General features: G+C 40.8%; 1 protein-coding gene across 3 annotated transcripts in view; it reads right to left on the reverse strand.

Annotated features, from left to right (window-relative positions):
• Positions 1-891: 891 nt before the first annotated feature.
• The window catches only part of ANGPTL1 (angiopoietin like 1), a 49,112-nt gene continuing 23,891 nt past the window's right edge, over positions 892-26,112 (reverse strand). For all 3 annotated transcript variants that reach the window (XM_089683965.1, XM_089683963.1, XM_089683964.1), the window contains 3 exons: positions 7,738-7,931; positions 5,210-5,480; positions 892-2,171 (listed from right to left, as the gene is read on the reverse strand). In XM_089683965.1, coding sequence (XP_089540091.1) covers positions 1,984-2,171; positions 5,210-5,480; positions 7,738-7,931 — 653 coding nt within the window. In that variant the 3' untranslated portion in view covers positions 892-1,983. The remainder of the gene's footprint in view (positions 2,172-5,209; positions 5,481-7,737; positions 7,932-26,112) is intronic.

Genomic DNA, 26,112 nt, shown 5'->3' on the forward strand with positions numbered 1-26,112 from the left:
TTATGTAAAAACTGTTCTTATTAATTTGTGTATGGTGACACATATATGTGTGTGTGTGTGTGTGTGTGTGTGTGTGTGTGTATATATATATATTCATTTCAAACACATTGCAGTGTTAAACGGATGTGGTTGTACTCTACTACTTTTTCTTTGAACGCAAGTCTGTGTGGCGGCCAACTCTTAAGCTTGCTGTACATGGATAGAAGTTTGACTAGTTCAGCAGGGACCTTCCGAATTTCAGTCCATGTGTGGCCATTGTCAATCTACTGATTTGAATTCTGCTCAGCCACGCTGTTGGTATGTTATAGCTCAATCAACGTCACAGGCAATAGGCTACAGTGCTGATCTGTGTATTGTACAATGACACAGCAAGGAGAATTCCCCCATCCACATTGAATGTGTGGATGGGGGAATCGAGTCAGTGTTTTCATTCAGATCGATGGTTGACCAAAAAAACTCCCCCATGTATGGCCAGCTTTTAAGAGAACAAAGCACTCCCTGTTTATTGATATCCACGAAGACCTCTCTGTGGTGGTTAACCTGCAAACACTGAAATCGTTCAAAATAATATCTTAATGTAAATGTTATACTTTTCTTTTTAAAACATATTCATAGTTTGGTTTGCCCAATTAGTGTAGACCTCATGATCCAGTCCCTTCAGTCTAGTAGGCAGCAGGCAGTTTTATGTAAATTCACAGAAGCAAACAGAAGGCACATTCAGACAAACTTTAGTTTTTGGGCACATTTGGTCTTCAGCTCTGTGTTTTCCAGCCTGGCAGTGACAGTACAGAACTACCAAAACTTTCACTCTTGGAACTCATTCATACAGAGATCTTATTTCTGATATTGTGATTTTCCCATTGAAATAATGCAAACAGAAGAGCTCCTATGTGTCGTTTAACCCAGGACTCTGCATTCACTTTATCTGGTCTCTCACAGAACATGTAAATGCAATTATTTTATTAAATATAAACCACTAAATACCTTTTCTCATCAGCAGTGTATAGCAGTTTTGTGACTGCTTTCAGTATCTGGTCGAGCACTGGTTATTTTTGTAGGAGGAGTTTTCATCCTCTGAGTGTCCTGTGAGGCTGCATGACCCTTGACCCTGTATCTGGACAGTGCTGATTGGCCTAGTGCTGATCACATGCACCCTCCCAACAAAAACCCTCTCTAGCAATACACACCAAACTGAGCATGTGCAGAGTGGCTACTAGGGCTCTGTACTGTCAGCAGATGGATTGGGGACTGTGGTAGAAGGGGAGGATCAGAGAAGACAGGATCTAATGGCCTTTTTACACAATGTGGAGGATTAACCCCTTAGGTTTGACAGTGAGTATAACAAGCATGCTTTACTGCATATGCAGAGTGATTTTGGCTACTCCAAGGTGCTTGCAATGACTGGAAGTTTTTAGTTTTTAATTGGAATTCTATGTTCTGATATGTAACAGGCTGGTTTATTCTGCAGCCTTATCTAATGGTAACATCTGGTATGGTAATAAAACCATACACTATCCAATAATTATTTATAATGTAAACCTTTTATCTGAAATGTTTCACACACAGCATGTTGTGATCTGTGGAACACACATCTTATAGTTTACATGGAGCTTAACAAACACGTCTTTGTACTACATGGAAACATCCCAGGCAGGAATCAAATTAACATATATTCGTATAGGGACGTGACTACACATCTTTTCCCTTATTGTTGCATTGTCCAGAATTGATTTTTCTCACAAATGATTGCTGTTGGCAAATTAAAAGCCATGTCATATTTGTTATTTCTTACAGAAGTTCCATAAAATATTTAGCAAAAATACATACATTTTATCTCATGGTAACCTTTTACATGGAGGGATGTCCAGCGTTCCTCTTAGTTCTTTTTGTTATCCCAAGTGAAGCCATAAAAATGCAAGTCTCCAAATAAAGAATATATAAAATTATTTTTTCTGTCTGTTCATTATTGTCCCTCTTTATGCTTCAGTCTATTGGTCTTACCATCATCTGGACCTTTTTGAGTGAATAGGAACCTCCCCGATATTCTGCCCAATAGATGCCATCTTGATGCTTACTACGGTATACTCCTCCTCTGTACCAAACACCGTTTAGGTTGGCGTGTGCACAAGCGTTGTACCACCATCCTCCTTTATGGAAGTGAGCGCAGTTTCCTGGGATTATGATATGTTAATTATAATATACTTGAAAAATGTGTACTAAATCATCAATAAATCTAAAGTTCAAGGTACATTATAAGAGACCAGCAAATTATGTCCGTGATCCCTAGTTGGCCAATCGTGAGAGCAGAGGCAAGGATTATCTCTTTTATGATTTCAAATGATCACTATTGTTTTCAGTATGCTGAGCTGCAGTAAGTTAACACTGGAGGGTTGTTCACAAAGTGCAGCAGGCATTGCTGCGCCTCTGAAAAGTGATCGATGCTCAGATTTTCAGAGGTTTTTGACAGGCGATGAGAAGGCGATATGTCACCACCTCTCTGCTTGATTTAACCCTATAATTGCCATACCACATGGTAGTGGTGCGGTTCCTGTGTGCCCCATAAAACTGCATTAGCTGCGTTCAGTGGTGGCACTACCTGCCAAAAGTGACATGACATTTTGATTTTATTGCAGCCATGAAGCCCAACATCATGGCCGTGGCATGTGTACAGCTGGGCAGTTAAAACTGGGTTCAGCTAACTGGTTTTACTGCCCCCTGACCTCTCACATGAGTGAGCACTGAAGCCTCTTAAATTAATTAAAGTGGAGTTCCACTCAACCTATCAAAAAATAAAAGTCAGCAGCTACAAAAACCGCAGCTTGTTTCACCGGCCATTTTGTATTCCAGGAGGCCGGCATCTTCAGTGTGGGCACCCGGATGTGATAGCTTGCAGCTTCACAGCCGGGTACCCACTACGCATGCGCGAGTAGCGCTGCGCTTCATGAATGGTCCTGTAGTCTTGTGGGACCTGTCACGTGTCCCAAAAGACTACAGGTAGGGAGGACACTTTCCGCTTCCGATTGCCTAAGCAATCAGACCGGAAGTGGGAGCGGGTACCTGTCAAATTAGGGTACCCGCTCCCCAAAGGTGCCAATCTTTAACAGGGAGTGGGGGAGCAACCCTTAAAGTGGAACTTCCACTTTTCGGTGGAGCTCCTCTTTAAACATCCAGAGAATCTTTGCAGTGACTCAAGTGGCATTTTTAACAGGTAAAGCTGAAATATGCTGCTACTACAGCTTAGGTAGGTGCTGTATATATTGATTTAAATGCCTCCACTGTAAAATGTGACCTGGGAACTGTGTGTTGATGAATCAAGCAAGAGCCAACATTCCAATGAAAAAAAAAAGTAAAGTTTTTCATTATAATTCACCTTGAAATATATTATTCAGGATGAGAATCATTTGAGTCAGGATTTGTGGTTACAGCAATCTTTATAAGAACTGGCAGTTCTCATAAAGATTTCATCAGCTTGTTTTCGCAGCTGATGAAAGATTTCTCCATGTATGGCCAGACCATTCTTGACCAGAGGTTTTAGCAGCTTATCAATGTCTGTATTCAACCTGACAATAACTTTGACAATTCTTTTTGTTTGACATCAGGCCTGAGAACTAGAAACACACACAGCTGTGTATCCCTAGTTATATGCTGCAAGGTTAACTGACATTCTCATTGCAAGGGGCATTGTTCATGTTTACTCAAAGTGGTTGTAAACCTCAGCATATTCTTCCATAGTGTGTACTTGTCTCATTCCAGATTACTAAATATTATTTCTGTGTGGTGCCTCGTTTCTCTGCTATCTGAGTCACCTCTGACAAGTTTTCTTTACACCAAGAGGTAAAAAGGTGACAGGGGAGGGGAGAGACCTCCAGCACACATCCTGTGACTGACAGCTTAAGCTCTGTTCCTGTGTGCTATGTGGAGGGGGGGGGGTGTCCCTTCCCTCCCCTCCCATCAGCTCTCCTCAGGGAGGTCTATATAGTGTAACTTAAGTTATCCGCCCCCTGCTTCCTGGAAGCTCAGACAAGCTGTATAAATTCTGTGCTTTGAATGGATGTACAGAAGAGTGGGCTGCAGATAAACAAGTAAAATGTATGTAGAAGGATTGGTTTCATCTGTGTATCACTTGAGGCCAGTCACTTCACTGGGTTTAGGAAAGGATGTTCAAACACTTTAAAGCCCAACTGCAGGCAAATTAAAAATAAATTACCTCTTGCAGTGAGGCTGTGTCCGCGCTGCAAGAATTAATTGCACCATTATGTCCAGGGAAACTAAGTAAATATATTTACTTGGTCCTTCACTCCTTCCCACAACTTGAGAGGTTCCTGCAGTTTCTGCACCCCTGTGCTCTAGCAAACTAAGGCTGGACATAGATGAATCTTTTTTTTTTTTTTTTCTTCTTCTTTTAATCAGCGACGAGACTTCACCGCCATCAGAATACACTACTCAGGAGTCTATGAGCTGCAGTCTATTGCCTGCGGTGCAGATCAAGCAGAAAATTTACAACAGGGCAGTAGAACAAAAGTTGATCTGCAGATAGATGTCTTCTGTTCAACCATAGTGGCCATTCATGGATTGAAGTTTGGCTGGTCCTTACCAAACTAGCCACATTTCGATCCATGTATGGCCAACTTAAGATCCTGACATTAAGTCCAGAGCAGAGTTCAAAACTCTGCTTTGGAGGTGAGGATGTTGAGGGACAGTCTACTGCCGGTTTGCGAGGTAGCGCCATCGGCCAGGGAGCAGAGGATCAGGTAAGTAAAACGATTTCTCCTCTCCCTGAGATAAAATTTGCTATTAATACTTGCAGTGCATGCACAACCCTACAGCAGGGGATCATTTCTTTTCCCAGAGTTGGGCTTTAAAAGGTGTATTTTAAAACCTCCAACCTTGCAAAGTTTATAGTTTCTATACAGCACATTTTTCATGTTCCGCTGCAAATGTAGCGGTTCATTATATAATCCATGGTTAAGGCATGCATTGTAACGCTCACATTGCCAGCTGCTAAAGAGACGATACATGCTACTGGAGCATGGGCAAGCAGAAAGTGAAGGAAGACCCGCTGTATAGTTTGTAATTGTATTACCACACTTGATCAGGTTTGCAGAGGGTTGTTTCTTATTGGAAGCCATCACCCTAAAATGGTACACTTACCCAAAAAGAACAATCTATTTTATTACTGTTAGGCTTATATACAGTATATGCTCCTTACCTGTATACATGTCCCTGTCTCTGTCCAGTGTTGTAAACTGCTTGCCATTGTGCCAAACCATGGAGTCTCCAGCATTACCCTGATATGTCCCAAGTCGAAGCCTGTAGAAGTCAGACTCTGGCTCTATACGGACGCTGCTGTACTCAGCATAGACCTTCTTATTGTTCCAGTCTTCCAGTTCAATCAGCAGTTTATAGTTATCCTGGTTTGTCAGCTGATAGATGTTCTCTAATCCCAGCCAATATTCTGAATCAATGTTTCCAAAGCCTTTCTATACAAGAAGAAATTGTGCAGTGATTGTGTTATACGGCTTAATCACTATTGTTTAATACTAAAGTGTGGCGCGGTGACATGTATTTGTTCAGGTTGTGCTCTAAATCAGGGGTACTGCATTAAAATTCATGGAGGTCTGGTTGGTAACATTTTCTTTCTGCAGAGGTCCGAATCTCATTTTTCTTCTATTACTCAAGTTTTTCACATCACAGCCCCCTTTACATGAATGTCCTCAGTCCCCACTTTTCCATCACAGCCCCTGTACATCACAACTCCCTTTTACATCTGAGCCCCCCAACATTATAGCCCCGCTTACATCACAGCCCCCCTTCACATCACAGTCCCCTTTGCAATCATAACCCCCACATCACAGCTCCCCACTCCTGACATCACAGACCCTTCATATCACAGCTCCCTTCTCTCACCTCAGCCCCCCCATATCACAGCTCCCCCTCCAACCTCCAACATCACAGTTCAACCCATATCACAGCTCTCCTCACATCACAGCCCCCCATATCGCAGCTCTCCTCACATCACAGCCCCCCAGTATTTCAGCTGTCCCCTCTCACATCACAGCCCCCCCCCATTTCACTGCTTCCCCCTCTCACAGCCCCCCATTTCACAGCTCACTTCACAGCCCCCAGTATCACAGCTACCCCCTTTCACTTCACAGCCCCCCATATCACAGCTTCCCTCTCTCACAGCCCCCCATATCACAGATCCCCCTTTTGATATCACAGCCCCCCCACCCCATAATCTTTCCCCTACCTTAACTCATCATTGTGGAGGGCCAGAGGAATGTCAGGGTAGACTCCTGTTCTGTACGTACTCGCATGCCGCCACTGCTACCATCCTCGCTGCTGTTGAAGTCACAGCAAGATGGAGGGTGGGAAGAATGGAAGGAAGACCTCCTCTCCTGAATGTTTTCCGGTTTGCCGCCACTGAACTCAGGGTAGGGATGAGGGCGGGAGGTACAGAAGGTCTCCACTGAGGGTGGAAGCTGCCCAACTCATCTTGTTAAAAAGCGAGTGACCCGCTTTTAAAAATGAAGGGTTGGCTTCCCTTCCCCGCTCCCCCTGTAGACCTGCAGTGTCTCCTGCCTTCCTCTATGCTGAGTTCAGTGGCGGCAAGCCGTTGCATTCAGAAGAAGGAGGTCTTTCTTCCATTCCTCCCACCCTCTTCCCTGCTGTGACTTCAACAGCAGCGGCAACAGGCAAGTACATACAGAACAGGAGTCCATCCTGCCATTCCTCCCGATTTCTAACAGCTGCAGCGGAGGGAGGAGAGGAGTCCACTCAGGCTGCTAAGCGGTGTGGCCGCATTCCGGACAGGACTGTCACTCGGTCCGTCATTTTGTGACACCTGCTCTATATCAAACTGTTAAACCACAAAGTCTAACAAAGCAATTATATATTGCTTCTTGCACACAGTATGGGCCAATTCACACCAGTTAGGACATCTGATAAACAATAATTTCCAATGTGTCCTATTCACACACTTAAATGCAACATGTATGCATTTTAACGCAACGGATGTAAGCCGATGCAAGCGGATATCAAAACAATGCACAGGATATCCTGTGAAAGTGCAGTATGCTTTAACACGCTAAAATGTATGTCAACAGACCTCAAAATGTATGCCAATGGATGTCATGAAAATGAATGGAAATGTACATCCATTTTGTATATTTTAGCATTTTAGTCCATTTTGTACATTTTAGCGCAAGTCAGTGTGAATTGGCCCTCATACTACATACCCTTTGGAATACCCAACATATATATAAAAATGTGTTATCTAGTTTACTTTATCCTAAGCCACTGAATTGAGAGCCACGTGACTTGTGTTGCTGTGATGTTGCCTATTTCAAAATCCATGGCATTAGGATAATCAGGAGTTGCATATTTATATAATTAGTATGATGTATGTTTTGTGTGCATGAGAGGGCACCTAAAAGGTAGTTAAAATGGGGCTGTGCACACCATAGCATTTAGGTGCATTAAAGTATTGTATGGTGCATTTTAGCTGTACAGCCATCAAGTTCCCTGTAAGGTAATTGAATCCATTCTGATATGATGCTTTTCACTTTTGCTGACAGCACGAAGGGAAACTATTTGTGAGCCACACCAGTTCTTAAAATATTGCTCACTCTGGCTAAAGGTGGTTTTGAATCTTCCAATTATTCTTTCTGATTAACTAGGACAAAACCGGGTAATGGATGAATTTTGTAACTTGCTAGTATAGATGTTTGAGCTCACCTTGTATGTCTCCCAGTTCCTGAAAAAGTTAGCAGATCCATCACTTCTTCTCTGTATCACTGCCCAGCCTCCAGGGTCCAGATTGTTCTCACACCATAGCTGCATGTGACTATTGGCATTGGTGGGCTTTATCAAGTATATACCACTGCTAGTAAATCCTGATTCTCTGGCATGCTTGCAGTCTCTGAATGGGCCTGTTGAAAGTCATAGGTACAGTTTTATTACAACCTGTAATCTAATAAAAAATGTAAATGTCACCCCTAGTGTAACATCTATAGTAAAAATAATCTGATTACTTTAGACTCACTGCAAAACACTTTAGTATTGACAAGAAGAAAGTGAAGACAAGTGACCTCCATCCAATTCATCCCAAAGGTGTTCTATTGGGTTGAGGTCAGGACTCTGTGCAAGGCAGTCAAGTTTCTCCACCCCAAACGCGCTCATCCATGTCTTTATGGACCATGCTTTGTGCACTGGCGTGCAGTTATGTTGGAAGCGGAAGGGGTCATCCCCAAACTTTTCCCACAAAATTGGGAGCATGAACTTGTCCAAAATGTCTTGGTATGCTGACGCCTTAAGAGTCCCCTTCACTGGAACTAGGGGGCCAAGCCCAACCCCTGAAAAACAACCCCACACCATAATCCCCCCTCCACCAAATTTTACACTCGGCACAGTGCAGTTAGGCAAGTACCATTCTCCTGGCAATTGCCAAACCCAGACATGTAAATCGGATTGCCAGGCAGAAGCGTAATTCGTCATGCCAGAGAACACGTATCCACTGCTCTAGAGTCCAGTGGCAGCGTGCTTTACACCACTGCATCTGACGCTTTGCATTGCACTTGCTGATGGTAAGGCTTGGATGCAGCTGCTCGGCCATGGAAACCAATTCCATGAAGTGCTCTAGGCACTGTTGTGCTAATCTGAAGGCCACGTGAATTTTGGAGGTCTTTAGCTATTGACTCTGCAGACAGCGGGTGAGATCTGTGCACTTCAGCATACACTGACCCCGCTCTGTCATTTTATGTGGCTGAATTGCTGTTGTTCCTAGTTGCTACCACCTTGTTATAATACCACTATCAGTTGACTGTGGAATATTTAGTAGCAAGGAAATTTCACAGATGGACTTATTGCACAGGTAGCAACCTATCACGGTACCACGCTTGGAGTCACTGAGCATTCTTTCACAAATGTTTGCAGAAGCAGTCTGCATGCCTAGGTGCTTTATTTTATACACCTGTGGCCATGGAGGTGATTGGAACGCCTGAATCCAATGATTTGGAATGGTGCCCCAATACTTTTGTCAATATAGTGTGTGTGTGTGTGTGTATATATATATATATATATATATATATATATATGTGTGTGTGTGTGTGTGTGTGTGTGTGTGTGTGTGTGTGTGTGTATGTATGTGTGTGTGTATATATATATATATATATATATATATACATACACAGTTGCAAGAAAAAGTATGTGAACCCCTTGGGATTACGTGGAATTTTGCATGAATTGGGCATAAAATGTGCTCTGAACGTCATCTAAGTCACAACAATAGAAGAACACAGTCTGCTGAACATAATACTACACAAACATTAGATGTTGCCATGGTTTAATTGCACATAACATGTAAACATTCACAGTGCAGGGAGGAAAAAGTATGTGAACCTTTGGACTTAATAACTGGTTGACCCTCCTTTGACAGCAATAACCTCAACCAAACGTTTCCTGTAGTTGCAGATCAGACCTGCACAACGATCTGGAGTAATTTTGGACCACTCCTCTTCACAAAACTGTTTCAGTGTAGCAATATTCTTGGGTTGTCTGGTGTGAATCGCTCTCTTAAGGTCATGTCACAGCATTTCAATCAGGTTGAGGTCAGGACTCTGACTGGGCCACTCCAGAAGGCGTATTCTGTGCTGTTGTAGCCATTATGTTGTTGAATTACTTGTATGCTTTGGGTCATTGTCCTATTGCATCACCCATCCTCTGCGGAGCTTCAGTTGGCGGACAGATGGTCGTACGTTTTCCTGCAAAATGTCTTGATAAACTCTGGAATTCATTTTCCCATCAATGACAACAATCCGTCCAGGCCCTGAGGCAGCAAAGCAGCCCCAAACCATGATGCTCCCTCCACCATGTTTTACAGTGGGGATGAGGTTTTGATGTTGGTGTGCTGTGCCTTTTTTTCTCCACACATAGTGTTGTGTGTTCTTCCCAAACAACTCAATCTTGGTTTCATCTGTCCACAGTATATTTTGCCAGTAGTGCTGTGGAACATCCAGGTGCTCTTTTGCAAACTTCAAACGTGCTGCAATATTCTTTTTGGACAGCAATGGCTTCCTCCGTGGTGTCCTCCCATGTACTCCATTCTTGTTTAATGTTTTCCTTATTGTAGATGTGTCAACAAAAATGTTAGCATGTGCCAGAGATTTCTGTAGGTCTTTAGCTGACACTCTGGGATTCTTCTTTACCTCATGCAGTATTCTGCGCTGCGCTCTTGCAGTCATTTTTACAGGATGACCACGCCTAGGAAGAGTAGCAACAGTGCTAAACTTTCTCCATTTGTAGACAGTCTGTCTTACCGTGGACACATGAACATCAAGGCTTTTGGAGATACTTTTGTAACCCTTTCCAGCTTCATGCAAGTCAACAATTCTTGATCGTAGGTCTTCTGAGAGCTCTTTTCTGTGAGGCATGGTTCACATCAGACAGTGCTTTTTGAAACCAGTAAACCCAAAACAGGTGTGTGTTTTTAAGGGCAGGACAGCTGTCAGCAACACATCCAATATCATCACACTGATTGGAGTCAAGGTTGGCTCGCTCCTGGCTCCAATTAGCTCTGGGAGAAGTCATTAAGCTAGGGCCTCATATACTTTTTCCTCCCTGCACTGTGAATATTTACATGTTATGTGCAATTAAACCATGGCAACATCTAATGTTTGTGTAGTATTATGTTCAGCAGACTGTGTTCTTCTATTGTTGTGACTTAGATGACGTTCAGAGCACATTTTATGCCCAATTCATGCAAAACTCCATGTTTTCCCAAGGGGTTCACATACTTTTTCTTGCAACTGTGTATATATATATATATATATATATATATATATATATATATATAATATATATAATTTTTTTTTTTAAAGGTTTGCGACAGAGTACAATAGAATATAACCTTCAAATAACAGGCAAATGGCGCTTATATTTTATACATCGGGCCTTGGTCATACATATTTTTCTGTAGTGTTTTTTTACCAGGATGCATAAGGCCTTCAGTTACTATTATACAACTGCATGCTGATATTATTTATGGTGGAGAGCTATTTGTATATTTTTTTTTCTATATTTTATTAAAACATTTTTTATGTTAAAAAAAAAAAGAAGTCTTTGAAAGTAGATTGTTGATAAAGGTTGTACTACACAGATCTATTACAGCAGAATGAGTACAATGTCCGTTTCTGGGTACAACAGTGTACAAGCCAGGAGAATATTGTACAGATTGCATGGTGAGTGAGAATGGCTAGGAACATGGGGGAAGGCAAAGGATCAGGGAATCTGTTTGTTCAGTATAGCAGTTGTTTTGTCATTGACCATCATCCATGATGGTCTTTATTTGACCTCTAGGGGATTTTGCTATACTCTGATTGCTGTGAGAAGAGTTTTTTTGCTTTGGTTTTTTGTTTGTATTTTTCTTGTTTTTGGTATTTGTTTTGTATGTTTTTTTTTTTGTCTTGCAAATAAGAATATACACATTTTCTATGTCATCTTGCATCTACCAGTGTGGTGTTGTGCTGTGGAGATGTTGAGAGTATTATATGTAAGGCGTAATACTGGAGTTCTGTGCTATCGTATTCCTGCTGGAAGAAGTCAACTGTATCTGCAGCCTCTGAGCTGTGACTGTTTATGGTGCAGTAGAGTGGCCTAGATAGGTTGGAGTTGATGAGGCAGAAGATGAATAGTTTAATATGTTTAGTCTTTGTCTTATTGTTCTCACAGCATGACTTTCTGTACCACCAGAATGAAAACGGAGACTTTTGTTTGTTTGCTAGAAATTGTGATTTTTGTCAAACCTGCTTTCTGTAAGGCCCCTCAGGATCCCCGGGATGTTCTTTTCAATATTGACGTGGCATTCTTCATTCCTCTGGATAAAGCTTATATTTCTTTTTCTAGTTTTTTTTCTATGTCCTTTTTAAGAGTGGAAATGTTACTTTTGTATTTAAATGACCAAGAACTTTATTTATATTACAATGAAAATTTCCTTTCTTATGGTCAGTCATGAAAATAGTTTACTATTAATATATGATAGATGGGAAAGTTGCGTATGTATGAAAACAAATCGGACAACATGTAGTCAAAAATGTCGCAAGCATATAATTATTTGATGTTTAAATTTGTAATACAACAGCTGCTTCTGGTAATAATTAGCTTTAGCTATTGTGAAAGCTTATGTGGATGTCTCTTCAAGGGACTGATGAAAGAGGTAGGCAGGTTCTACAGAAACACAAGTATTCAATTATAGCGACAGAAACCATCTCCATTGCACATGGAATGCGGCTAATTTTTGAAATTTGGAGAACTTTTTGTTTCAGGCTACAAAAAAGTGGATTTGTTGGTAAACTAGAACAATGAACTTTTCTTTTTTGTTCCTGTTTAGAATGGTAACTATACAATTTGAAAGCATTTTTTCAGTTCAGTGGATGTAAAAAAAAAAAAAAAAATCTCTTGATCCTACCAGAATTCAGTTTGCTGGGAAAAAAAACGCAGCCGCTACATCTAAAGACTTTACAGTTGCATCATTGATTGATTGGGCTATAGTATTTAGATGCACTTTAAATATACACTACAATGTAGTGTTAATTCTTGCATCATATTATTCTATTTTGTTACTAATCCTATATGAAGTTTCAATTTATGGATTGTATCATGTGCATCCCCGCCCCTCCACTCTCATTTTCCAATCACAGAACACTTTGTGTTCGGTGAAATAACACAAGGCCTTTAGCAGTTGCTTCCATGCCAACAGCACCCAAAAATCCAGTGGAGCTGCTTTGTAACAAGATAGGATTTTAATACAATACAGCAGTACCACACACACACACAGCATACCTATTACCTCTTTCTTATATAGCTGGTGCCGTATAGAGAATAAAAAAAACAGTGGTCCTGATGGAAAGAGTGTCAGGAGGCAGGCTCAGTAGAGGAATCACTGTTTGTAGACAGCAAGATATCATGGGATATATAGTTAGAAATTGAAAGTTAACGGCATGGGAAAAGCTGCAAAGCATTCAGAGAATCCAGAAAGTTGTGGAAAGAGATGGCCAGCAGACAGCACTCAAATCATGAACCACCAAAAGAAAGCTCTATTTGTGTGCAAACAAATTATAGAAATTTAATTTAGGTACAGTGTTGCATGAACACGCAGTCGCCACTTTAAGTAGCACAGTACAGAATAGCAAAAAAAAGTTCTGGTCATGAAGGGGATAAAACCTTCTGGAGGTCAAGTAGTTAAGAGCTGTACTTGGAGCATGTTTTTAACCACTTGCCTACCACCCCTATAGCAGATATACTGCTACAGGGCAGCTGCTCTGCGCAAAATCACGTGTGTGTGTATATATATATATATATATATATATATATATATATATATATATATATATAACTTCCGGAACATTTCCAAAATCTGCTCCTTTCTGACCAATGACACCACAAAACAACTTATCCATGCCTTGGTTTTATCCCGCCTTGATTACTGCAACTCCCTCATTGGTCTACCATTACACAGGCTATCCCCCCTTCAGTCTATTATGAATGCTGCTGCTAGACTCATACACCTTACCAACCAATCAGCGACTGCTGCCCCTTTCTGCCAATCCCTTCATTGGCTTCCACTAACCCAACAAATAAAATTCAAAATACTAACCACAGCTTACAATGCCATCCACAACACTGCCCCTAGCTACATCTCCAACCTCATCTACAAATATTGCCCAAATCGCCCACTCCGCTCCTCCCATGATATCTTCCTCTCTAGCTCCATCATCACCTCCTCCCAAGCTCGCCTCCAGGACTTCTCCAGAGCCTCTCCCATCCTCTGGAACTCCCTACCCCAGTATGTCCGCTCAGCCCCCACCCTGTATGCCTTTAGGCGATCTTTGAAAACTCACTTATTCAGGGAAGCCTACCCCACCTCTAGAACTGTACTTGAATCACCTCCACCAGATCATCCCCCCGCAGCTATCACCTTTCGTATAACCTCTCCCTTCCTTTAGATTGTAAGCTCCACGAGCAGGGCCCTCATATTCCTTCTGTACTGAAATGTATTGTAATTGTACTGTCTCCCTTATATTGTAAGCGCTGCGCAAACTGTTGGCGCTATATAAATCTTGTATAATAATAATATATGTATGATATGTATGTGATTTTGCTGTCCCGGCCAGGGGACACAACACGTTGCCCTACCCGCGCTACCATTGGTTGCAGCAGATGTCAATCACCAAGTCCCGACCGGCGATTCTCGGCTGGCATTCGGTGATCGTTGCTAAAGCTGAGAGGAGAGATATCTGTGTGTAAACACAGATCCCTTCCTGTCAGCATGGACATGCTGCTTTCTCTGTCTCTGCACAAATGAGAGAGAGAAGCATGTCTCCCTAGTAAAATGGCACACATTGTAAGCACATCACAACATACAGTTAACCCTTTGATCACACCAGATGTTAACCCCTTCCTGCCCAGTATCATTAATACAATGTCAGGGCTTTTTATTAGCTCTGATCACTGTATTAGTGTCACTGGAAATGTCAGTGGCCGTTAGTTCCCACCCAGTGTCAGAATGCCCGCTACAGTCCCACTATAAGTCACTGATCGCTGCTATTACTAGTATAAAAAAAACAATTCCAGTATATATACTGCCATTTTATAGACACTAACTTTCATATAAACCAATTAATTTATTCATATTGGAATTTTTTTTTTTTTAGCAAAGACGTGGCAGAATACATTTTGGCCTGAATTTATGAAGCAATTTTATTTTTTACATTTTTATTTATTGGATATGTTTTATAGCAAAAAGCCAAAATATTGTTTGTTTTTGTTTTTTTTTCAAAATTTACAGTTTTTTTTTTTTTTTGTTTATAGTGCAAAAAATAAAAAAAAACACGATCAAATATCACTGAAAGAAAGCTCTATTTGTGAGGAAAAAAATACTTAAATTTAATTTATGTACAGTGTTGCATGACCGCACAATTGTCAGTTAAAGTAACACCACGCCCGATAGTAAAAATTGGCCTGGTCAGGAAGGGGTGTAAATCCTCTGGAGGGCAAGTGGTTAATGTATGAACACACAGATAACATTAATCTGATCTCTTTTACATCTACACACTACAAATCATTAAGTAGACTATACATTCCTGTGTTTTACTGGTATGGAATTTTCTGCTAACAAATCACCCATGAGTTTTCACTGATTTGTGCTAGACGAGTGAGTAAGCTTTGAGAGAAGCAGAAAGATAACTAGTTAAAAAGTGAAGTCGAACATTTTCATATCCCTTTAATGGATTTGAACTAAGTTTTTTTTATTTGCAATCAATGGTGTTTTGTAAGACGTTACTGCTAGGAACACGATCATTTTGGTTCTGCTTGATGAATTGTTTTGAATCAGTTGTCAAGGATGAACTTGTTATGAAGTTGGAGGATGAATTGCTCCACAATGTCTAATGCTACAGAGGACAGCCATGGTTTGTTTTAAAGCTGCAGTTTGGGTAAAAACATTTTTTTTTCCTCAACAGCTTAGTCATATCCTTTTACCTATAATGATATCTTCATTGCAGAGCTGTCCTGCCCTCTTTTTACTGCTAAGCTCCTGGTGCTGTGGAGGTTAAAAGCTTCAAGTCTCCAGACTCAGCTGCACTAGAGATGATCCAACGGGGTTACACCTCCTGCTCTCTCCTCCATTGAGAGTTTATTTCACTGCCTGTAACACAATCTGTGAATGGGGAAGAGAATCCTGTGACTGAGCAGAATCTTCCCCATATACAAATCCCGTTACAGTGAAAAGAAAGAGGTAAAAGGTGAATACGGTTTTTTTTTTTTTTTTTTCTCCTCCTAGCTTCAGGTTATTTCAGAGAATTTTGGATTCTTATTTTGTGGAAGGTTACCAACATATTTGTGCACAGAAAAATGTATTTAGGCAGTCATCCTCCATTTTTCCCTTGAGCTGTCCTTGGAATATGAAAGGTAAAAGTTGTTTGGTTGTTGTGGACAGATGGGGCTACAGGCATAAAATATGTTCGGTGTGATAGGAGCATGTATTGTAGCAAGGAAATGAACTTTAGATCATGTTACATAGCAAGCAAGAACATATTTGTAAATATTTATAAACATAATCTTGGGTACATAGGCTAAAGGCATTGTGTCATCATGTTTAATGTGAACAAGTACTTGTCTACAGTCATTGTGTATACATTATGTGCATGTAGTGTTTGCATTAGAGGAAGATTGGTAAACCCTTTCCGGATGTCTCTGATCTTTTGTTTTCCTCTCTAGTTAATGATTTAGCTATTTTCTTTTATTAGCTAGCATGTTTTACGCTACATATTGTTGACACGTGATGTTTGCAGAATGAGCAATGTGAAATAACCTATAGGGACAAATCAACAGTCCCCAATCTAACTATAATGTTTTTTTTCTTCTCACTATTTTTTTTTAGTTTTAGCATTTTAGCTAAAACTGTTTTAATTCTTTCAATTTACTGATGTTTGATCTTGCTAGCAGCTGTGAACTTCCATTTGTGGCTATGAAAGTCTCCAGGTATCTGTCTTCCATTTCCTTACCTCTTCTCTATTTGGAAAACTCCTTGTCTTGTTTTCACGGATTGTGACATGTCCTGTGAGTGGAGGAAAAGCAGATAAATGACAGAATGCCCTACTTCACTCATAGAACTTGTTGCACCCTGTGGAAAAAAATACAAGGAGTTTTCTTAATGGAGGAGGGAGGAAAAAGGGGAGGGCAGGAAATATGAGACTCCTACAGTTGTAGCCACTGAAATTCAGCTTTAACCACTTTTTTGCATAACATTTTATGCAAACAAATTTGAACCTTCTAACAATTATAAATTATCTGAAAGGAGAGACCCTGTAGAATAAAGTGGTGGCAGTTGCAATTTTTTACGCAATGTTTGTGCAGCTTTTTATCAAATGCATATTTTCAGGAATAAATACATAAAAATTAATTTACTCAATAATACCCAATTAAAATATAAAAGATGAGGTTGCATCGAGAAATAGATACCAAACATGTCAAGCCTCGAAATCGTGCATGCCCATGAAATAATTACAAATGATGGCACCCAAAATTGTCCATTGGTAAGGCTTTTTAAGTGCTTTTACAAGTTATCAGTGTGCAGTTAACTGTGAATTATAGCCATAAAACCTAGAGGGACTTACCCTTCTTGCTAACAGTAAAAAAAAAAAAAAACAGGAAAAAATCAAGTATTTGAAATGTCTACTTTTTAGTGTTTTTCCTTTCGATAAATTTTTTTTTTCACTTGCAATGTGCCTTTGAACTTGCTGGAAAATTTGACTACTTCATGAAGGTCCCTATTACAGCCTCCTCCCTCATGTCCTAATCCTCTCCTTTTCTGGAAGTGTCTAATTATTTTTTAAAGGTATCTGGGAGTCTCTGATTGCAGTCTGTGCTGGCCTAGATCCTCTGCCCCTCACCTCACCTCCCTGCAAAACATTTTTTGTAGCTGCCAGGGGAGGAGTGAAGAATACCACTGAGTGTCACATCCAAGATGGCTGTGCCCAGAAGAAGTCTTGGGGCTTTTGGATGTCTACACAACAGAGGTTTCTTCAGGTAAATACCTTGCATAAAGTACAGTAGGTTTCATGCATGTATACTTTTATGGGAAGATTTTAGGTAAAATGGGTTGTCTGGTGCAGGGTTTCCTTAAAGCGATTCTAAAGGTTCTTTCATTTATTTTTTGGAAAATAACAAGCATGTTATACTTACCTACTATGTGCAATGGTTTTGCGCAGAGCAGCCTTGAGCTTCTTCTTCTCGGGTCTCCCTCAGGCTCTCCTGGCTCCTCCTTTCTGTTGGGTGCCCCCACAGCAAGGAGCTTGCTATGGTGTCACCCACTGCTCCATGTGTCCATTCACACACACAGCTGTGGTTTGGCCCCTGCCCTTCTGGCTGACTGGCTATGATTGACAGCCGTGGGAGCCATTGACTTCTGCTGGCTTTCTCAGCCAATGAGGAGGCAGGAACCCAGGACAGCCGAGGCTGTTGTGAACATCGATGGATTGCAATGGGGCTCAGGTAAGTATTGAGAGGGCTGGGGGCACTGCTGCACACACAGTTTTTTACCTTCATGCATAGAATGCATGAAGGTAACCTTGAGCCGTTACAACCACTTTTAGTAAAAGCCTTCCTTGTGTAGATTAATACATTATTTAGAATGTTACAAAGTTTGCATATTAGATCTGCATTTCCTCCACATATGTCTTATTTGTCTGATGTGTTTGCAGTATAGTGAAGAAAACCAGTTCCAACCGAGGTCACTTCTTATTAGGATGCACGGTGATCATTTTTAAATGCAATACATTTTGTCCTTTCCATATTCTGAACATACTTTACCAATTAGCTTTCCTGCTACTGGGTTGTAAGTAGAGAGTGATGGTTTTAGTTTAAAGGAAACATCCTTGTGTCCTGTGGCTTCCCTAGTAGAATATTATTCTGGTATGTTGGTTTATGATGCTGGGGACAGCTGTTCCATGTCTAGGGTCTTCTGTGCTGGGATCATCTTGGTAACCGCTATTGCTAAGAATAACATTGAAAGAAGATACCAACTTTTTTTTTTTGTCACCACAACAGGAATAGAAGAGAAATATTCCAGTGGGGACACCTTTTACAGTGACAGCCGTATTAAAAAAAGGGGTTCATCTCACTTTGAATAGCTGTCCCCTTGTTTCCTGTAGTTTTTGAGAGACAGAAAGTAATAGGAAATGTCTCAAATGGATCACAGATGGCAGGAAAAAAACTGGCATGGGTTTTAAGAATTTCCTGCTCTATCCTAAATATTTAAAAAAAAAAAAAAAAAAAAGTTTTTGCTGCTTAACCACTTGCCTACCGGGCACTTTTACCCCCTTGCTGGCCAGGCCAATTTTCAGCTTTCAGCGCTGTCGCACTTTGACAAGTGCGCGGTCATTCAACGCTGTACCCAAACAAAATGTTTATCACTTTTTTGAGACAGAGTTTTCTTTTGGTGTTCTTTAATCACCACTGGGCTTTTTATTGTTTGCTGAACAAACTAAAAAGAGATTGAACATTTTTTTAAAAAAAAGGTTTTTCTTAGTTTCTGTTATAAAATTTTGTAAGTAAGTAATTTTTCTCCTTCACTGATGTGCGCTAATGAGGCTGCAGTGGTGGGCCCTCATAGGCGGCACTGATGAGGCACTGATAGATGGCACTGATGGGCATTGACAGACATCACTTGTTGGCATTGACAAGCAGCACTGACGGGCACTGATAGGCACCACTGATAGTTGGCACTCAAAGGTAGCTCTGATGGGCACTATGTGGCATTGATGGGCACTGATATGTGGCATTGATGGGCACTTACAGGTGGAATTGATGAGTACCGACAGGTGGTACGGATGGGGCTACACTGACCATCAGGTCACTGATCATCAGTGCCTTGATGATCAATGTAGATGCCCCCTTTGAGGAATGCCGATTACAGACTCTCCTTGCACGCTGTTGGCATGAGAGGACTACGGATAACTGGAATTTACTGTTTACATGTGATCAGCTGTGATTGGACACAGTTGATCACATGACAGAGCCAACATCATTGGCTCTTTACGCTGATCAGTGATCTGCTGTGCCCCAGGGACACAGCGCAACACTAATCGCCGTACGTCCCCGGGGGCACGCATGCGCAGTTAGAGTGGGAGGACAACATATGATGTCCTCCCGAAACGAGAGAACCGCCATCCGCCCATCATTTCCTTATATGCCAGGCGGGAGTCGGTTAAAGTGGTTCTAAAGTCTCAAGGTTTTTTACCTTCATGCAATCTATGCATGAAGGTGAAAAACCTGTGTGCAGCAGTCCCCAGAGCCCCCGCCCTCCCAATACTCCCCTGAGCTCAATCGCGATATCCAGAGATGTCTGTGAGAGTCTTGGCTTGCTGGGGGCTCTCCCTGCTCTTTGGCAAAACCATTACACAGAGCAGGTAATTAGAACGTTTGTTATTAAAAAAAAAAAAAGCCTTCGCCTTTAGTATCGCTATAACTTAAATCATGTCTTAACTTTTCACTTACATGAAAACACTCACTAACCCCAACCCAGGACTCCAATTACTAAGGGCCAGTTCACACTATTTATTGCATTAATGCTGGTATTTTTATAAGTTATGATACACTGGATTATTAGAAACCATTAAAGAAGAATTCTTGAGATTAGTTTAAACACTTACTTTGAGCCAGTAAAAAAAATATCCAGATGTCCCTTCTTTGTAGCCAATGAATACAAGGGATAATTGACATCACAATCTCTGCCTTGTCTAATCAGAGAAGGCCTTGTATTCACTGAAGAAAATAAAAGGTTTTTCCTAAATGGCTAAAGGTGCAAGTGGCCTGTGCTGTATTGCAGGTGAATTGGCAGCAGTACATGTACACTGGGGTATCTTTGCAAATGATTGGCAGCACACCTAGTACAATGCATTTCATTTTACAATGTGTTACAACAGTGAGTGGGTGTGGAAAGGCTCTCATTTTAACCTAAAAGTCTAAAACTAAGCTTTTGTGCTAACATATCACAGGACTGAGATCTTGGAACTTTCGTTTTTCTCGTATTTAATATTTTATTTGTATGTTAAACCATATTGTAAGTTTTATATCCAAATATTAATTTTAACTGTAAATTCTTCATTACAATTCTGAAAAAGGGTGAAGCGTTTCTGTGGCCATACACCAAGAGGATACTTGGAAAACAAGGAAGAGGCAGAACCTCTGACAGGCTTTTACTGTGCCCTGCTCACAATAATACCCTGGGTATCACTATGATAGGACTTTGGTGTACATCTCCCTAATCAGCACAGGCAAAACTATATAACTTGATGAATATATAATAACTAATCATAACATTGACACTTAATTAACCTATGTTATCTAAGTAAGAGTCATTGTGTGATAATCTGGTTGATGTTGGTTTCTGCATTTTCACCTTGGCTCTTTTGCTCTTTCCTGATCATTGTGAATTCAGTTGTTCCTTGCATCCAAAAGTACTTTTATTTGTGAGGGTTAGCTCAGCTTTAAAGGATTCGCCTTCTGCAAAAAAAATAGTAAATGCTCATGTTTTCCCACATTTTAAAAACATTTGCATTTTTTTTTCCTAAGGAGCCTACAGACCATTGCACCTGTGATCAGCATATCGTGGATCCAATGTCAGACTCCTGCAGACTCTTGTACAGGCAGGCAGTTACTGGAGAGCAGGAACATCAATGAACTATGAGAGCACTTACCAGCACCCTTGCGGTTTGAGAACTACAGGTCGTCATCCACAATGGTTGATGGTACTTGTAGTATATTCATTCACAGGAAATTGAATAATGTGGCCATGTGGGCAGAGCCCCACACAGCTGTGCTGTTTTCAAATTGTGACAGCTGGTGCAGGGAGAAGATTCTCCACCAGCTGTCACCAAAGGCTGGGTGGGGGTTGAGGGGGGCGATCGGATGGAGCAGGTGCAAATGCTGGAACATGTTGCATGTTCCACCCTTAAAACAGGTGGAAAATGTAACATTTTCCAAAGATGAACATATCCTTAAAGTCAGTTAAGGCAAGTTTTTACACAGAATATCCAGATTCAGAGTAATGAACAGAGGTTTGGTTTTATAGCTAATAAGTAACTGCTGGAATTTTGTGTGTGCTCTTTGTCAGGACTTCTAGAAAGTTAAAAGGATGAGAGGGTTTGCTTTAACCCATGGATGCTCAACCTGTGGCCCTCCAGTTGTTGCAGAACAACAAGTTTCATCATGCCTCTGGCTATGGGAGTCATACTTGTAACTGTCACCCTTGCAATGCCTCATGGGGCTTGTAGTTCCGCAACAACTGGAGGGCCACAGGTTGAGCACCAATGCTTTAACCGATAAACATGATTTGTTAGATTCCAGTGCCAGGAACCCAGCAACCCAGAGCTAGAAGTTCAAAGTTCAAGATATATTTATTGTTTCTTTGCATGACCTTATATTTATTTTTTTCTTTCGCAATATTTTTATTAAAAAGTTTGTTTCAAGAAGAGGACAGTTAACAGACATCAAGGGCCAATTTGTTGGCAACATAAGGCCAGATCATCCATAGACTTTGTTTTTGTAAAGAGGAAATTTAGCTGGTTTATGGGAAAAAAAAAATCAAAGTCTAGAGCTGCAAATACTGTGGCTGCTGGCTTTAAAAAAAAAAAAAAATTTGCTTACCAGCCCATGGGGTCCAGCATTGTCCCCCATGCAGCCGATTCTTTGCTGGGCTTCAGCTCTCTGGTGCAACCATCTTGAATTTTGGAAGCTTCATGAAGTTTCACTGCCAACACCCCACTGCGCATGGACAAGGGACAGAAATAGAGTCCTGCAGCCTCCTGGGATGTGCAATATGTCCCATGGGGCTGTTGGCTAGAGGGGCACTTCAAAATGACGTTCTCTTCACCAAAGTGAGGTTTGAGGAAGCAGGAGTGTGGGTTTCTGTAAAAAATAAAAAAAGTACCTACCTTCTGAAAATGGAAAAAATAAGGTGTTGGAGGGGAAGAAGAAAAGGGGCTGTTCTTCCCTTCCTGGGTCAGGGTCTGCTTTAGTTTTACCCACTTCACTACTCTGAAACCTAACCTGATGCTTAAAAGTAACTCTTAATGTACAGCATGTAGTGTCCTGGTAACCGGCCTTCTCCTCTCAGCATGTAGTGTCCTCTCCCCCGTCTCCCAGACATCGCGGTGACGTCACCTGGGACGCCGCGATCACTTTGCCCCTACTTGACAGGCACTCCTCTCCTCCACAGCTCCCCTCTGAGTGGACGGGCCGTCCATCTGGAACCAGACTTTTTAAAGCCACAGGCTTGTGCTTTTACTTCTCATTTGTTATGCACCATCCTTTAATAAAGGTACACCTCATAGTAAGGTGTTTATATCATTACACATTCCACAGCACATGGTTCTGTGTAGAACTCCCATATAAATTGTGCAACTTTACTGTACTGGAATTTTCTTCTTTTGTAATGGGTGAGCAGTATCTATAGTATCTGTCTTGTATCACTTTGTATTATAACTGTACTGTCTCCCTTTGTTTTGTGCTGTGCAAACTGTTGGCCCTACTTAAGTGCTGTGTAATAAATTCTCAGTGTGCAAATGAGCTCCCATGGCAAATCCAAGAACCTGGCTGGGGAGAAGGAAGGTAGTTACTTTACTTCCATAATTTCAGCATCTCTAGGATTTCTTTCTGTTAGTGGTGTGGTTCACATACTTTCTACATGCACAGCACCATCTGGTGGATGAATAGAGAAGATTACCATCTGCAATAAATTAGAAGGTGCCTTTTTTCATCTTTTTATGACCCTGAGCTGCCTGTATCAATGTGTAAAGGATGGGTGAAGTTGCACAGGCATGTTGGACTTTTGAACTTTTCTGCATCAAAGTGACTGTTAGAGCCATGTAGACCCCAAAAGCATAATGCTTTTTCGCACAAAGATGATTGTTTGTCAAAATGCAGTAGGAAGTAAATAGTGGGATGTTTTAGATGTACATACTCCTTAACCCAGCACATATTATCCATTGGCATAAGCTAACCCTCTTCTCTGGACCCCCAACTGTGATCTTTTTTCCCCTCTTAATACCATTAACACTACAGTAACCTCTGAAGACCTGCAGTTACCTTGTCAGGCAATGAAATTATCGGCACAAAAAGCCACATGTTCTTACTTTGAGAAACTGATTAGGTGCTTCGATTCAAGTGTGTAATAATTCTTAATCCATTTTTATGCTTATCGTAGTTAATCAAAAACAAAACAAACCATAATGAGAGCCCTATAAGCAATGGAGGGAAGAATTCAAGAATTTCATGTTTGCGCTTTGTTGTAACTTTTTTTTCATCCAAAAAATTGTCTATAGTTATACTTTAATGAGGTAAAATTAAGTATATCTAACAAATGTTGGATAACTTTTCCTTTCCTTTCTTTCTCCCACCTTCAGCTGTTCCTTGTACTCCTAGACTGTGTTTCTGTCATTTCCGATGTTTGATCAAGGGGCTGCACATCTGTCTGTGATCTTTGTGACAATGTTAGACTTCTGCAACTGAAATTGCATCCTTCATGCTAGATTATGACTTCCTGCTAGGAAGCTTCCGTGTCCAATTCCTTTGCAGCAAATCCAAGGCATGCTTCTCACAAGCAGACTGCTTAATCCCTATGAATCTGATTGAGCTATAATTGAGCTGGCATGAAACGTTGTTTCAGACATGCTATATTCTTCCTTACTAGGATATGCATATTAAAAAGAATGTGACTTTATATTACAAAGTTGCATTCTTCCAAACATTGACATGGGAAAGATGGGAGACAAAAAATTGGCACAGGATGCATTCCCAAGTCACACAAAACAAGAACTCTCAGAAAAATTGTCAGGTCAACTCACTAGTGCTTTTTCAGCATTTGTTTCTCTTTGCTAACCTTTGAATATCAATGCAGTAATTTAAAGTTGGCAAGTTTAGTAAATGTTAAAAATTACAATTACTTATTCAGTTCTGTACAAGAAACCCAACTGAGGGATGGCTGAGAATTAGAGAACATGGAGTTTTATTTCCAACAGAGGGACAATTGGGAGCTGTGCAGTTGTATATGAAAAGTCTTGAAAAAGAAACACTGGGGTTGATTCAATAAATGCTTTGCAATGCAGCTCTGGCTTTATGGCTGTGTGACACTCTTGCACCAAATTCATAAAAGGTGTGTGACAGTTTCATAGTTCCAAAACAAATTCATAAAGTTCCTTTCTAATATGCAGCTGTGGCCATGATAGATTCATTTAGGAATACTGCCATATTGGAGTTCCTAGGATGGACGTGAATAAGACCACTTCATGTAAATAGTGCTGACTCTGGCGCATATTCATGAACCTATTGCATGCACCAGCTTTTGTTGTACAGAGGTGAAACACACTTCTAATGAGTGTCTGCACCACCCTTCATGAATTGAGGAAATATGGCATTTTTTCCATAGAATATATAGTTCTATAAATATATGGGTTCAAATGGTGACTTGTTTAGAAGTAGTTGTGTTTGTCAGCTTCACCCAGTGTTTTCAGGTTACATAAAACAAATAGGTTCTTGTGTAATAAAACAAAGGGGATCCTTTTCCTGTAATACCACCCTGTTATTTTCTGCAAGTGTAGTTGGCACCAGGGATAAACTTGACTTTAGAGGAAACGTTGCAATTTGCATATACATATTTTTTTGTAGGCCCAGTATGAATTCCCTGCAATTTTTACAGATTTAAAGCGAACTCTAGGAATTCAGCTTCTTTGTATAAAGTGCAGGCATACTATGAATTAAGTCCGGTGAGGTGCATACCAGATCCTGGGCTTATTTCCTTAATTTACATCTGACAGGCTTATGGAACTCCTGGAAGAAACTCCAACACTGGACTATCTGGTCTCGGCTCCCCCTAGTTGCAGAGTCGATGCAGCTTCTATGCCCACCCCTCCCCTCCTCCTGCCCAATCATAGAAACCTAGTTTTCATAATAAAAGGCTTCTGTGAATGGGTAGCAGAGTCAGACCCCCAGCCCTTCTCACCAACTTGTGACCGAAGGACTAGCCAATCTAAAACCTCCCTGTCACTTGCGTAACAATGCCACGCTCAGCTGCAACCTGCACAAAGATTTTCCAGCTCACTGGACCACAATCTATGTGCCGCAGCCTGAGAGCGATTGTTACTGGGTCAGGTTAATTACGCAATTAACCCTTCACACTGCCACCAACGCCTTTTTGTACGGAGAAGGAGGAAACTCGCCAATCTTAGCAGTAACACTATGATGTTTGAATAAGCGTCTGTATACACACTGTCACCGCAGGCAGATGTATGCAGAAGTTTAAAACACACAGTAGCGCTCTTCAGAGACAGGGATTCTTAGTTTGCATTAAAGGGCTTTGGAAACAGTTCAACACTTTTCAGAAAATAGGATTTATTACTGAAAAGGTCATAAAAATATTTAAAGAAAAAGATGTAGCGCATATATATATATATATATATATATATATATATATATATATATATATATATAAAATATACAGAGAGCAATAACAGAACAGGGAGATAACAGAAGGAAGTTTAGAGAGGTAGAGTACTTGCC

The sequence above is a fragment of the Staurois parvus genome, unplaced genomic scaffold, assembly GCF_062004578.1.
Source record: "Staurois parvus isolate SC_StPar_1 unplaced genomic scaffold, SC_StPar_1.0 ptg000332l, whole genome shotgun sequence".
Classification (NCBI taxonomy): domain Eukaryota; kingdom Metazoa; phylum Chordata; class Amphibia; order Anura; family Ranidae; genus Staurois; species Staurois parvus.